The following is a 15,235-nucleotide window of genomic DNA, read 5'->3' on the forward strand; positions in this document are numbered from 1 at the left end:
ACCAATGCGGAGTGTGGCGTCATATATGCACCAAACGTAATTGGATTTTCTGTTCTATATGCTTAAATAATAAAAATATTCCAGGGAATGTAGTTTTAACATGGATTTCAATGGCAAATCATGACATCTGTTTGGCGAGACCTTAACAGTCTTCTGCCTAATAGTAATAATGATGCTACGTTCGGAAGAACTCGTAATTAAAACGCATTTGCGTTTGGCTACACTTGCATTAGTTGCAGAAAAGTAAGTTCCGCACTAATAATAGAACAAAGTATCTTTTAAATATGTTTAAAATAATACTGCAACACTTCCAATTAGGCTTAAATTTGACAATGGCGGATCCAGAAAATCCATTGGGTGGGGTGGGGGTGGGGGGCAGAGGCCGGCAATAAGATGTGACCGAAGGGATTCCTCGGATTCTCCAACGTTAAAAAAAAGAAGAATAAAATTATATATATATATATATATATATTGGTAGCTAGGGATCTTTTATAGGTACCATCCCATAGACAGGATACCACATACCACAGTCCTTGATATACCAGTTGTGGTGCACTGTTTGGATACAGGAAATAGCCCAATAGGCCCACCGACGGCGATCGATCCCAGACCAACCGCGCATCAGGCGGGCGCTTTACCATAGATCTACGTCCCGCCCTTCGAAACAGTCCGTTGTTAAAGAAGTCACGTGACGCTGATTATGATGTCATTTATTTATTGAGCAACAACAAAGCTATTTACTATTTAAAAGTCGGGACTGCCTAGGAAGAGGTCTCCCTGTTAAAGATGGAGAAACAAGGCCGTTCGTTTGACGCAGAGTTCCAGTCGTTGGTTCTCAGTCTGCACAGACTGGTGAAAATCATGAACTATTTAACTAGTTTTTCCGAGACAGATCTTCACCATGCGACCAGACAAAAAATGGATGCTGAAGCCATGTTACAATGTAATTATTTAAATAGGCTAAATAAATAAAAATAAATAAATAAATAAATAAATACATGTTTAAGTAAATAAATAAAATAAACCCCCCATTCCCCGCCTGACCGTAGATGCTAAAAAAAACCCCTGAGTTTGCTGCGTTGTAAGATGTTTCCGACTAATAAAATATTTCTACGATTAAACTTACATATTAAATATATTAACTTGTTTACAATATCAGTGGCTGTATATTCAATGTGTTTCTGGTCGTCTTAATATTTGTAAGAAGCCCAAACTGGATTTTGTCTTCAAATAATTTCGTACGTACGTATGTTAGTCGATAACATCTTTAAAATTGCAGCAAACTCGGGAATGTCCCTTTAAGGGCTGACTTGTTTCTTTAGGCTATTTGTTTATTTGTTTGTTTGTTTACTAATTCATTAATTCCTTGACGCTGTTCTCGTGTTTATTACGGGTTATTACATATATTGATGCGCGGTCGTTTTAGGATCGATACCCGTCGGTGAATCCATCGGGCTATTTCTCGTCCCAGCCAGTGCTCCACCACTGGTGTAACAAAGGCCGTGGTATTTACTATCCTGTATAAAAGATCCCTTGCTGCTAATCGAAAAAGAGTAGCTCATGAAGTGGCGACAGCGGGTTTCCTCTCTATATATCTGTGTGGTACTTAACCATATGTCTGACGCCATATAACGGTAAACAACGTGTTGAGTGCATCGTTAAATAAAACATTTCCTTCCTTCTTTATTGCAGATATACCGGCCTCGGTGGCGTCGTGGCAGGCCATCGGTCTACAGGCTGGTAGGTACTGGGTTCGGATCCCAGTCGAGGCATGGAATTTTTAATCCAGATACCGACTCCATACCCTGAGTGAGTGCTCCGCAAGGCTCAATGGGTAGGTGTAAACCACTTGCACCGACCAGTGATCCATAACTGGTTCAACAAAGGCCATGGTTTGTGCTATCCTGCCTGTGGGAAGCGCAAAAAAAAAGATCCCTTGCTGCCTGTCGTAAAAGAGTAGCCTATGTGGCGACAGCGGGTTTCCTCTAAAAAAATATGTGTGGTCCTTAACCATGTCTGACGCCATATAACCGTAAATAAAAATGTGTTGAGTGCGTCGTTAAATAAAACACTTCTTTCTTTTTATTGCAGATATAACATATGATATCAGGCAGTTGAAAGCTACACTTTCGCAATATCAGCAAGAACTTTGCGTTCCATGCCTGAACACCAAACAAAACAAAATGGAAGAATTCATAGCATCCTTTGAGACCCCAAAAGTAACAGAAACGGATTCTAAAGTGTGTAAATTTATAACATTTTCTTTTTCTTCGTTTTTTTTGCTTTCTTTTTCTTCTCCTTTCAACCTTTTTTTTCTTCTTCTTCTTAATCTTCTTCCCGTTGATAACATCAGTAGTCCTACATTGATTTTGATAAAATCGTCCAGTAATTAAATTTGTTTTTCTTCTTCTTCTATTTTTTTCTCAATTTTGATAGTGTTAACAAACAACTCAAACTTTGCGCTCTGTCCTGTGTAGGTTTAGATTACATTTATGAAACTAATCTTGGGAGTGGCAGTCCTCCTACAGGCACAGTAGGAAGGATGTTTTGTTCTCCAGGGGCACTAGCGAATCACCAGCAGGTATTTTTCGATCTCTAAGCGCAACAAGGTATTTTTAGTACCATAATGTTATTAATAGCTACTGGTTTGTGAATATTCATAGATGCATTTTAAAGTTATTTTTATGTAAACAAATCTTCATAGTTCAGTGGTTTTAAGATGACACGTTTTGGGGTCGGCATGTTTGTGCTCAGTTTGGGAATATAGATTTGGGGTATTTGGTATTCGACTTCAGTGCGATCTAAAAGCCCTGCGAACTTTGTTAAACGTCAGTAGTCCTACACTGATTTTGATAAAATCTTCCAAACACCCAATAGCCTATATATTTTTCGTGCTAAGATTTCGTTAAACATTAATTTCATTCATTCTCCATTGTATGGCGGAGCAGGTTTCCTCTCTCATTATCTGTGTTGTCCTTATAACTATATGTCGAACTCCAAATAACCGTAATTAAAAGGTGTCGAGTGTGTCGTTAAATAAAACCTACCTTCCTTCCATTCTTCATTATTAATTAATTAATTCATTTATTCATCCATCCATCCATCCATCCGTTCATTTATTCATTCATTCATTCATTCGTGTCTGGTTTCGTGTATATATCTCTCTCGACCAAGTATAGAAATATAACTATATATTAGACACCAAACTAAATGTAGTTCACACGTGTTGTGGCTAGAGCTGGTCTGTATACCGTATGCTTGGTATCGGTATCATGTCAATACCGATTTACCGTACCGGTACCGAGTATATATCTAAAAATGCTGAAATTGTATCATGTCAATACTGATTTACCATACCGAGTAGATATCTAAAAATGCCAAAATTGTATCATGTCAATACTAATTTACCGTACCGAGTATATATCTATAAATGCCAAAATTTCGGTACAGAAAACTGTTTTCCGCCATTTAGTAAAGCACTAACAGTATATCTGACGAACGCAAAATGGCTGAAAAGAGGAGCGGATGGACATCGTTCTTCCTGACAATCGACAGAAAAACATGTACATTCATTTTGTGTCAACTTACAGTATGAAAGTAGCGAGTGAGCCTTAACTCGAGCATGCATTTAAAAGAGAGTAAACCGAAATACGGCTCAGTATTGGCATCAGTATCGGTACACTGAATACCACACAGATACCGAGGTAAATCACCCCGAAAATATCGATACCGATCAGGGCCGTACCCTCCGGGGAGGGGGGGTTGCAGGGAGGCAGTTGCCCCCCTGATAATCTCACTTTTTTTTTTACTCCAGAAAATAGCATACACATCTCAGAGTTTAATTTGTATAGTGTTTCATTTGTTTATAAAAAGTAGTGCTCCCCCCCCCCCCCCTCCCATAGTACGGTCCTGCCGATCCTAACATTTCAATATCATCCAGCTTTAGTTGAGGCATTGGCATAGCCAGAAGTTTATAGGTTCCATTAGAGCAAATAAATTCCTGTTGACGACCATAGTAACAATTCTTAATAAAAATAACAGAAGCAATATTTCAAACCACTGGGCCAGTATATACACTGACAGTGTGGTACCTTCCATTGATAACTGCTCAAAGAAACTCTGCTGTCACGTATCGTTTTAAGCACTTACATGAAGTTTACAGTACCAGCCCTCTGATCCGCACAAAACGCAAGTTGAAAGTTTTGTTGCCACCCCAGTTATTAACAAGTACAAAATGTCACTAGTGTAATAATTGTTCACTTAGTAAAACATGTGGAACTGATGGGGCATTTGTCATAGTATTTTCACAAATAACCAGTGTCACATATAACATCCACCAAACACAGCAATAGTTACGGTTTACTTCGAACTCTGATCTGGGAATCACGTGATTGGTACATTAAACCTATAGGTCGTCTACGAGTCGTGTTATGGGGAGACAGAAAAATCTAAAAAGTAGTTGGGGAAAAAAAAAAGAAGAGGTTCGATTGGTGGTCTGGAGGTGGTGTGAATGCATATCCCACCTTGAATACACTGAGGTGTCGTTAAGCAAACATTTTTTTCTTTCCTTATATATATCTGATGTAACCATTATGTGGACTTGTTTTGTTGTCAAATGTATGCCATTTTGTGTAATTCATATTTAAAATAAATGAGTTTGAACTTTGAACCTTTACTCAGGGAACCACGACAAAGAAAAAGCCAAAGCAGACAACCACAACACCACCACTGACATCTGGGATGAAGATTCGCTTAAGAACGCTGACTGAAATGGCCAAAGATATTGGGCGGCAGGAGGAAGAATCCTCCCACATAAGGGATCTGGTCTCCATGGTTGAACTTCTCGAGGATCTCACCCACTCTGTAGCCTTAGAGTTAGCCATAGACAGGTTGGTCCTCTGTCTGTCTGTCTGTCTTTTTTTTCCCAGGGGAGCGGGATCTAGCTGAGATGGTAGAGCGCTCACCTGAGGTGCTTTCATCACGGAATCGAACCTCCACGATGAACCCATTTTCTGTGACTTGGTCTCCCCCCCCCCCCCGTCTCAATCAGTGCCCCACGACTGGTATGCCAAAGGCCATGGAATGTGCTATTCTGTGGGAAAGTGCACATATAAAAGATCTCTTGCTGCTAATGGGAAAATGTAATGGGATTCCTCTGAAGACTACGAGTCAAATTTAAGTCGGTGAGCTCTCCGCACAATGTTCATTTGCTTCAAGAAAAAAGGTCAATATTTGAAGACAATACAGTCCCCCAACCCCTCCATTGCGTGGCTTTTGCACCCGCAGCGCACATAGTGTCAAGACGCTTTCCCATCCCCGTGTAATTTCCTGTACATACACCTGTCAAGGCCTTAAGGTCTCGCTGCACAGTTCACTAACAATATACCACTTGAAGACGTTCGTCCACTCAGACATTTTAATCCCAAGTGCTGTTCTGTGCAAACCGCATGTGCGGTACAACGTGCTGAGGTGGACCAGTCAAAAACTAACTATAAACTAATTATAATAAACTAAAGAGGCTGATTATAATAACAGTATAAATTAAAGCTACAGGTTAACATTGATGTCTGGGTGAGAGTTCATTCATCACGGTCCACTACAGTACCTAATAGTGACATATGTTGTCCTTCGCATACTACTTCTAGTAAATGGGGAAGAAATGAAACAATTAGTATATTTTTTAATGGTAAGCCTTCTGGCTGAATGTTGCCCCTGTTATTTTGTAATATTGTGCATTGACCATTTGGGATATGGGTGTTTAGCGGAAGAGGCAACCGGGGTGAATCGATTAATGAACCACCTGTTCGGACCGGTACTACAGCCAGATGCGGTCATATAGCAAAAAACTGAGACGGATAGGTTCTCAGTTTTGGAATGAAAATAAAATGCTTATATAATATATGTTTCCAGTGCCAACGAGAACCCACTATTGACAATCTCCATTTGAAATTGGGCTATTTAACATGGATGTCAATGGTAGACTTTTGTTTTTGGTGGGGGAGGGGGTGGTGGTTCCCGATATAATTATTAATAAATAGGTGAAGAGAGTACATACATAACATTTTATATGGCTCTGTGGGGTGAATGTAATAAATAAATAAATAAATAAATAATGACACATTTTAGCGCTGACCTACCCTACCTAAGTTCATCTGGTGAAAGTGTGCGTGGCGACGTAAGTTTCAGTTCCGCATGCAGGTTAGCGAGTAGAGTATGACCTGACCATAAGTCAAGACTTACCAGCCTGAGCCCGTACCATGAAGCGATAATAGCTCTCAGATCACCTTAAGTACACGAGGTAGCTATGCACTTAAGATGATTTTAGTGCTAAGATCGCTTCGTGGAACTGGGCCCTGTACTGTCTCCCGATGTGTTGTCATTTTAAAAGGTTTTCGGAAAATAACATACTTTTACATTATTGAAATTGCAATTTACTTACATGTATTGCTTAGAATATCAATATCTCTGTAACCATGCAATGCATTTCTTGACATCGTAATGTCTTGTAGTATCGCAGTATCGATTTTTGTCTATTTTTGTCAATTCCACGTTACCTGACGTTACATTTTAACTGTTACAAGCAAACAAACTGCAACCCAGAGGTTTTAAATATTCAGATCAACTTACAATTTTTTAATCTTTGTATACATGGACATGGCTTTATAGCTGAATTTTGTTGTTGTCGGGTGGGTGGGCAAATGAATTATTCGAATGAAAGAGCATGGAAAGCGCAAAACACTCCGCGGAAATTTAAAACATCTAATTAAGGCTCCTGAAATAACATTTTGCAGCCATTTCAGGGAGGTTACATACATGAACGTAAAACGTCAGTATCAATAACTAGTCATTTTTATTTCTGGGGGTAAGAATGCCATCTAGTGAATTATAATTCTGAAAAGGAACGCCATGGATAAAAGCTCTTACTTATTTTTATTGTGACCAACACATTTTAGTAACTGACGTTATATGATATTGTTACCATTACATGGTAACTGGTGTTACAAAGTTCAGACATTCTCAAAACAATACAAAATGAGAGGAGTTTTAGAATTATAGCTGAGCTATACATTGTTATAAACTCGAGAAGGAAAATAATAATTTTTAATACAATTTGCCATTATCTTGCTATTCAAAAAACATGAATTTTTTTAATGTATGTGTTTGTCATTTCTTCCAACAGCCAAACAAATTTTGAAAACAATTTGGCCAAAGATCATTCCAAATGTATTTATCCATATAATATTTTATATTTAAACTATGTTATTTAACTTAAAAGTGTTTTAAAAAACCCCCAGGAAAACTTACAATATGAGTTTATTTTGTTTGGCGGGAGGGGGGTGGGGGGGGGGGGGGAGAGTAGTCTGGTTAGGGCTGCAAAACTAAATTTTTCTTTTCACCTGTAGGGGCGTCGACAGACAAAATCCATCAGCCCATCAGTGTGAGTTGGATTCCCACAGAAACACCAAGCAGGGTGCCTCAAATGGTAATATACTACTGTTATACCCAGCCACCATGTTTAGTCAGACAGAAATTTACCATCCTAGGGTATTCAGTCAGATGATATTAGACCCATTCACTATGTTCAATCAGATGATAGCTAAGATGTTATAATATTGTATTGTGAAATTGAAGCTTTGTAGCTGGCATATATAAGTAGCGGGTCTGTATTGTGGCGAGCAACGTTTTAAGCTGGGGGTAGTCATTCTACCTCAGAAGTCATGGGAGGAAAAAAATGTATGGAGTTGAGTGTGTGTGGGTGGGGGGTTCGAAACACTAACTTAGCCCTGCAGACTTAATGTATAATGTCCTAAATTCAAGTAACCAATTGTGCTGAATAGTGTAAGGTATCATACAAATAGTAACAGCCGTAGTGACTCATGCAACTAAAACCATCAATCCATAGTTAGAAGTTGACCGTGTTTCCGGCAGTCTATATACTGACATTCAGTCCCACGTTACAACTTTGTACAAACTATGGACATTACCAGGCTAGTAGTAAATTAAAAGTGGTCTACAATTCCATATGTTCCCTTATTTCTTTCCTTCAGCGTATGGATGTACAATAATATAATTGTCTGATGCTGTTGCTGGGACTTGGAACCTGTGGCACCGAATTGCCGGCACGTTGCAGTCTTAATTGCCACCACACGCTCTCAGCTATATATCTATTTATGTATGTATGTATTTATGTATGAATGTATTTGCCATAAGCTTGTGTGATATATTACATTCGTATCATCTATCTAGTATATGTGTAAATATTGTAAGGCGATTAATCAGGGCACCCTAACACTGTAACAATTGTCTGGGGCAATAACAAACAAGATTTAAATATGAAAAAAAGAAAAAAGAAATTCATTAGAAATGCATCAGCCACATTTGTAAATGTAAAAAAGAATATAAGAAGAAATAATCATACATTTAAATCAGTTTGTATAACTGGTAGAGAATGTATAGATATTTTATTTAAATTGTGTAAATTGGTTAGGGATATTGTACTTTATAACAACCTCGCACATGGATAGCAATAACAACTGAAAATAGGGTGGTGCATTTTCAATATAAGAGTTGAGTATACATTCTTTGTAAATATGTTCTTTGTTAACTTGTTCCTAAGATAATAAAGGATTTGTCATTGAAATACATTCTTTGTTGTTGAGATATTTATTTTACCACGCTAACATGAAACATATATATATATACCATATATATGAAACATCTCCATCTCTCTCTCTCTCTCTCCCTCTCTCTCTCTGTCTCTCTCTCTCTCTCTCTCTCTCTCTCTCTCTCTCTCTCTCTCTCTCTGTATGTGTGTGTGTCTAATCTATATATATATATATATATATATATATGAATGATATCTAGTGGGGTTGGGTGGGGTGGGGGTAGGGTGAGTCACAGCCATATTTGTAACTTACATAGAGTAGGTAAAATCAACCCATACATTTCCGTCATTGAGTTCCTACGGGCCTGTTATATAGCGGTATTTTTCTAAGACTGTCAGGATTATCCAATATTTAATATTCGATATGGAATGATTAATACATTAATGTGCTCTAGTGGTGACATTAATTAAAATAAACTTTTAACTTATTTATTATCACAACAGATGACGATTCGTTTATGGCTTCTATTTAAGTGTGTGTGTATTTCAGGTAAATGTTTTTTGTGTCTTAACTAGGTTCCTGGATATAGCCTATTCTGCGTATTGACGAAACAGCACAATGCACTATGACAAAACCGTACACCAGATGTAAAACTACCAAGACAAACCGCGATCCCTAACAACATGTTTTAAAACGTTTATAACATTAAATTAACTACTGCCACTACGACAAATATGGTTGTATTTTGTAAAGTTCTATAACTAAAGATAACACTAAAATGAAAAAAGAAGTAATTTGTCTACAAAAGCTCACAAAAAAGTATTCGAAAGTCGAAATTTTATCGATAACTAATAAACCTTGAATGTACATTACATGATTTAGGTTTGAAAATCAACTTTATTCACATTTTTATGGACCCAAACATTGACATATTTATTTTAGTTCATCTAAAACCAGAAACATCTTAAAATATACCGGTAACAAGGTAATACCGGTTAAACTTTTACCACTGGTCTGATGGTGATGTCTATTCTATCGATAGCGAAAATGGAAGCAAACATTTTGAGCCGCTGTGGAATCGTAACAGAGTGTATTGAGTGGGTGAGGGGGAGAACAGCAAGTCTTGTCTTTGGTTTGGTAACAAACAATTTGGGCACGATGGCAATTTGGAGGAGCACCCATGCAAACTTTTCCTTCAAGAGAAGGGCATGAAAGAAAGAAAGAAAGAAGTGTTTTATTTAACGACGCACTCAACACATTTTATTTACGGTTATATGGCGTCAGACATATGGTTACGGACCACACAGATTTTGAGAGGAAACCCGCTGTCGCCACTACATGGGCTACTCTTCCGATTGGCAGCAAGGGATCTTTTATTTGCGCTTCCCACAGGCAGGATAGCACAAACCATGGCCTTTGTTGAACCAGTTATGGATCACTGGTCGGTGTAAGTGGTTTACACCTACCCATTGAGCCTTGCGGAGCACTCGCTCAGGGTTTGGAGTCGGTATCTGGATTAAGAATCCCATGCCTCGACTGGGATCCGAACCCAGTACCTACCAGCCTGTAGACCGATGGCCTGCCACGACGCCACCGAGGCCGGTAAAAGAGAAGGGCATGAAGACAACTTACTTTTTATCACATTTTCTGAGACAAAAATCATTTCACCATATGGGAAGGGCTGCGGGAAGGGCACAAATTTACAAATGGTCATTTATTGTACCTGGTATACCTTTTTTCATTCTACATATGCTGTATAACAACACAATCCCCATACCCCCCCCAAAAAAAACCCCAACAACAAAAACAAAACAGACACACTGAAAATTAAGAAATATTACAGAATTCAAGATACACGTACAAATTATGTTGGTTGGAGACATAAAACTATTCAAATGTACCAGTTACCTCCAGTACACTGTTCACAGTAAGATGTTAAAAAAGCTTTCTGAAAGTACTGCTAAAGCAATACATGTCCCTTACCAGGTCACACAAATTTTCATACCTCCTCAATTTCAAGAGCCATCACATAAAAATGGGTAAATGCCTATGAAAGTCAAATCAGATCTGTAACTAATACTTACTGACACCCAAGCACAAAAATACAATAGCTATTGGCTGTCAGACAATGGTAAAAATACATTGTATAAATGAATTGATGACCAACATCAATTCATATGAATATAAAATTAAAAACACAGTGTAAAAAGCTGTACAAAACCATAAATATTACACAAGTATATTAAAATTTCATGTATATACATATCACAGGTATAAGTATATTAAATTATTTAAAGGGACACGCCCTAGTTACGGCTAGTTGTTAACCATTACGGCGTTGTTTTTCGCTATTAAACCAATTTTTTCACAAATAAAATTGCACTTTACTTACATTTTATTGTTTAGAATACACATTTCCATTCACCTGAAGTGCTTTTTGGTAATCGTGGTAATCCTGATGTTTGCAAAACCACGAAATGCATTTTTTGTATTTCTTAAAATGCCGCGCGCACTCGAGAAAAAACCGTTAAGCAAGCGAGGTCCAGTCTATTTTTAGAGGGAATCTTCCTGTGTAAACGTCACAGACGTTTGGTATACCACGTGACCGTTATCATTTTGGTTCGGTTTGTTTTTCTCGTGCACGGTTCGCGCAATTAACATCCGATTTGTTGTCGTTTGCTTGTTGTTCATTTGTGAGATATTTTCTTCACAGTTCGTGAACATTTTCAGTAACAATAAAGTTCAGACAAGTAAGTATCTCAATACAAATGTTTACAAAACCTTAAAACCAATAATTTTTTGCTAAGTCTTACGATATCTGGAGAGGGGATACAACCAGGACAGAACAGTTGGAACATGTCCAGGAGAGGTGAAAGGAACGCACCCCCAAGTCTGTGAAATTTGTCGTGACGTAGGCATTGTTGTGCTTCGAGTGACATCTACCGGTGACATCATAATACTAACTTTCAAATTATTTCAAGCAATTGGACATGGGGATTCCCATAGTATTTATCGATATAAAACCTGCTTTTTTTCACTCCCATTTGATAAAAACGTGATCTAAGTGTGTTACAGGTTTGTAATTAACCAAATTATAATTTATTTTCGCTGGATGGAACTAGGGTGTGTGACTTTAACAAAAGTCAACATATCGTAAGAATTTCAAAATAAGTTGCAGGTAGAATTGAAATGATTTTGTCTTCCAAAGAGAAAACCAAAAGACTGGTTGAACCAGTAAAGGACTAAAAACAGGTTTACCAAGTTGCACTAAACCAGTCAGCCTCGTCTTTCATCAAGGCATATATTCCTCACAAGCTATAAAAACTGAAAGCCCTGATGAGGTACATATACCGGCCTCATTCGGTTTTTGTCTTCAGCGGGAGAGGTCTATCGATAATATTGTCCAGTTTATTAAAGCCTTGAGCTCTTTTACTTTAAATATATTAGTATACCACCATTGGACAAGAGTAAGTCACTAGCCACTGTATTTCCATTGTATTTCTTTTGCAGGCTCCGTTCGAGGATTGAGAATTCCTATATTTATGAACCATAGAGGAATTTCCGTCCGATGAATCTTTTCCGGATTCCCCACCCCCCCGGGGGAACAACGTCGCCGGGGTCGCCGCCGACCTCGAAAAAAATGTAGGTAACGGCGATGAGGAACCGGATTCCTCTACTGGATCAAACAAGCTAATCATTTACCTTGGAGAAGAACCACCAGAAGTCTCCCCCAATGAAATAAATAATTGTCCCAACCCAACCACCGACTCTGTTGTTACTGGCGAGGTAAGCGCCAAACCCCATCTCGACGCAGCAAGCGCCAGTGGGTCACAGACGCCGCCACCAGCCACCACCAAGACAGTGAAGAGGAAGAAAAAGATCCTTCCCCCTACACCACACCATGAGGGCCAGAGGAAGAGGAGGGTGGCGGAGGAGGTGACCCACACATCTACGGATGAAGAGTTGGGTAAGTACAACATTACCACTTCCAATCGTTACAGACTTTTGGAAGATGATATATATGAAAATATACAGGAGATGAAACAGCAAAAAAAAAGTAAAATCTTTGTTACCCCCCCCCCCCCCCCCCCCCCCCCCCCCCCCCATATCTGGAATTAGACAAGTCTTTTTTGCTGGAAAGAATCCATCCAGGTATGAATACTTTTTTTTGCAGGAATCCATTAACTCCATCTCCTCAGATGCCTCTTTCAACTTAGAAACCTCTCTTTTCTTTTTCACCAGGCTCACGGATGGAAGAGTTTTCATTCACTCCAAAACAGAGACCTCCCTCCTTAAACTAGGCAGTTACTTTTATCTCCGTCCTGACCCCAACACCAGTCTTAGTGTAGAGATCTTATTTGAGACCATCTACCAGGAGCCTATAGACGTTAACAAGAGCCTGGATCCTACCCACACCCCAACCCCCTCTTCCTCACAAGATTCCCAACTTAGTCAAAACATCCATTTCCAGGTTTTAAGCTCTATTCCCCAAAATAATTCCATTCCAATATTTATTTACATGCTCATATACCACTAAGGTTTTCAAGCATGTCTGTCCTGGGCCATAATCTCTGGCCTTTGCCAGTGACTAAGTCCAGGACAGAAAAGGGTGGGGGATAAAATTTTGAAGTGGGCAGATTTTGGAATAAGAATTTAGTTGTGTCCAGCGACTGCGCGGACCGACTATTAGACACCGAAAATGAGCCGTGTTCTGACTGGCTGAATTTCGATTCCTTCGGGTCTAACTAGAAAAAGCTAAAGTCTACGGAGAATAACTGCACCTAATTCATGTCCGGACTAAGAATTTAAACCCAAAAAATACGTTTGACTGCTCGGCCAAAAAGGTTTTAAGGTGATTTGAGCAATTGAACGGGCGCCAAAAGTAAATTGCGTTGGACTATTTATATAAAAAATAAACATAAAGATTTTGAAGCTCGATCGAAAACGTTTAAAGTCCAACTAAGCCCAAAAAGGAGGATACCTGTCCTAGTTAAGGTTGGTTTCTCGGGGATCTTGGAGCTTTCGGAGTTGCGGCAGCCGTCTTTCCGCTGGCTTAGAGCCTGTACCAACCGTGGAGTAGCCGGGGCCGCAGACTGCTTTGAGCATCTTGTGGAGAGACCTGTTGTCAATCTTCCAGAACAAGACGCACTGTCTGAAGATCTGCTCCCTCCGATGGGTCACGACTACTCCCGGCGTACTTCCAAAGGTCTTCTGATGGATTTCGAAGAAGCTGCCGTCCTCCATTGGCTTCCAATCAATGTTTGCGTATCCTCCCTGTAGTTTTTGCTGGTTGGAGTGGTGTCCCCTTGCATGTATGGGTGGAGCTGATGTCGAAGTCCACCCAGGGCCAGGCTCCATTCGTCCTCGTCCTCGTCCTCATTCTCTTCCTCTTTGTAGGGGGACGGCTTCAGGCGGCGGCTTGGTCTTTGCTGGTTGGGTGGTCGGTGATGACGCCTTCCTTTTTGGTGCCCGCCACCGCAACAAATCCTGGTGACGACTCAACGGGAGCGGTCGTTAGAGTTGACCGCTGCACCGGAGTCGCCAGTTTTGGAGTGGAGGTCCATTTTGGTGGTGTGGCCTACTGGCCCGGCTTGCACATCGCGATGTCCCATTTCCGAGTAGGGCGGATCCGGGGATGCAGGTGCCGATGGCCGGTCGCTCCCTCTCCGGAGAACTCGGTGGGGGCGGCGACGCAGAAGGGACCGCCACTGGCGGTTGGGCCGCCAGCTTTGTCCCCCCCCTGAGCCGTCCCCAACACGGGTTTCCTTCCTTCTCCTTCCTCTTCCCGTTCCTCCGGTCCTCTTCTTTGGAGGCGGGTCTCCATATACCAAGGACACGGTCGCCCGTGACCCAGTATAGGTGACCCGAAACTCCAAAAGGGATCCAAAGTTGGCTATCAGTCCCCCCAGGTGGGGGGGGGGGGGGGGGGCGCAGGTAGATAAGTCGAGAGCGCACTGTAAACACACGTCTAGGTCTACGCGACGAGAGTCAAGCTTCCGAGAAAAAAGCCCCAAAATAATGTCAACAACAGCCCACCAGCGTCATCTTTATATGGCTCCGTTCAGGTCCGCACTTCCTCGATAAATGTAAACATGCTTTTTTTTCTTCTCAGGCTGTCTTTCGATGAAGGTGGACGTGTCTACCTGCGCTCTCGAGCTACCCCCCCACCTGGGGGGACTGATTGCCAGCTTCGGCTCCATGTTGGAGTTTCGCGTCACGTACACCGGGGTCACGGGCGACCGTGACTTTGGTGTACGGGGACCCGCCTCCACAGAAGAGGAAAGGGGGGACCGGAAGAGGAAGAAGAAGGAAGAAACCAGTGCTAGGGACGGCCCAGGGGGGGGGGACAAAGCTGGCGGCTCAACCGCCAGTGGCGCTCCCTTCTGTCACCCCGCCCCCACCGAGTCCTCCGGAGAGGATGCAACCGCATGCGGACCCTGCAACCCCGGAACGGCCGTACACCACCCAGGACATTAAGATGTTCCCAAAGAACGAGTGTGCCACCCACCGACTTCGACCTCCACCCCCAAGACGACGACTCCGGTGGAGCGGTCAACAACGACCGCTCCCGTCGATTCGCCATATGGACTTGTTGCTCCGGCGGTGAAAAGGAAGGCGACTTCACCGGC

General features: G+C 40.9%; 1 protein-coding gene across 1 annotated transcript; it reads left to right on the plus strand.

Moving 5' to 3' along the window:
* The first annotated feature begins 708 nt into the window (after window positions 1–708).
* Window positions 709–8,645, plus strand: LOC121390272. Its single transcript, XM_041522054.1, has 5 exons — window positions 709–943; window positions 2,092–2,240; window positions 4,681–4,889; window positions 7,404–7,483; window positions 8,049–8,645. The coding sequence occupies exons 1-5, from the start codon at window positions 787–789 to the stop codon at window positions 8,069–8,071; spliced, it is 618 nt and encodes a 205-aa protein (XP_041377988.1). The 5' UTR covers window positions 709–786; the 3' UTR covers window positions 8,072–8,645.
* Window positions 8,646–15,235: the final 6,590 nt, after the last annotated feature.

The sequence above is a fragment of the Gigantopelta aegis genome, chromosome 15 (assembly GCF_016097555.1).
Source record: "Gigantopelta aegis isolate Gae_Host chromosome 15, Gae_host_genome, whole genome shotgun sequence".
In the NCBI taxonomy this organism is placed as follows: Eukaryota; Metazoa; Mollusca; class Gastropoda; order Neomphalida; family Peltospiridae; genus Gigantopelta; species Gigantopelta aegis.

Coding starts and splice junctions, on each gene's coding strand:
- LOC121390272 (XM_041522054.1), top strand. CDS start 787: ATGGAGAAACAAGGCCGTTCGTTTGACGCAGAGTTCCAGTCGTTGGTT. Junction 2,241..4,680: donor TAACAGAAACGGATTCTAAA/GTGTGTAAATTT, acceptor ACCTTTACTCAG/GGAACCACGACAAAGAAAAA. Junction 4,890..7,403: donor TTAGAGTTAGCCATAGACAG/GTTGGTCCTCTG, acceptor TTTCACCTGTAG/GGGCGTCGACAGACAAAATC.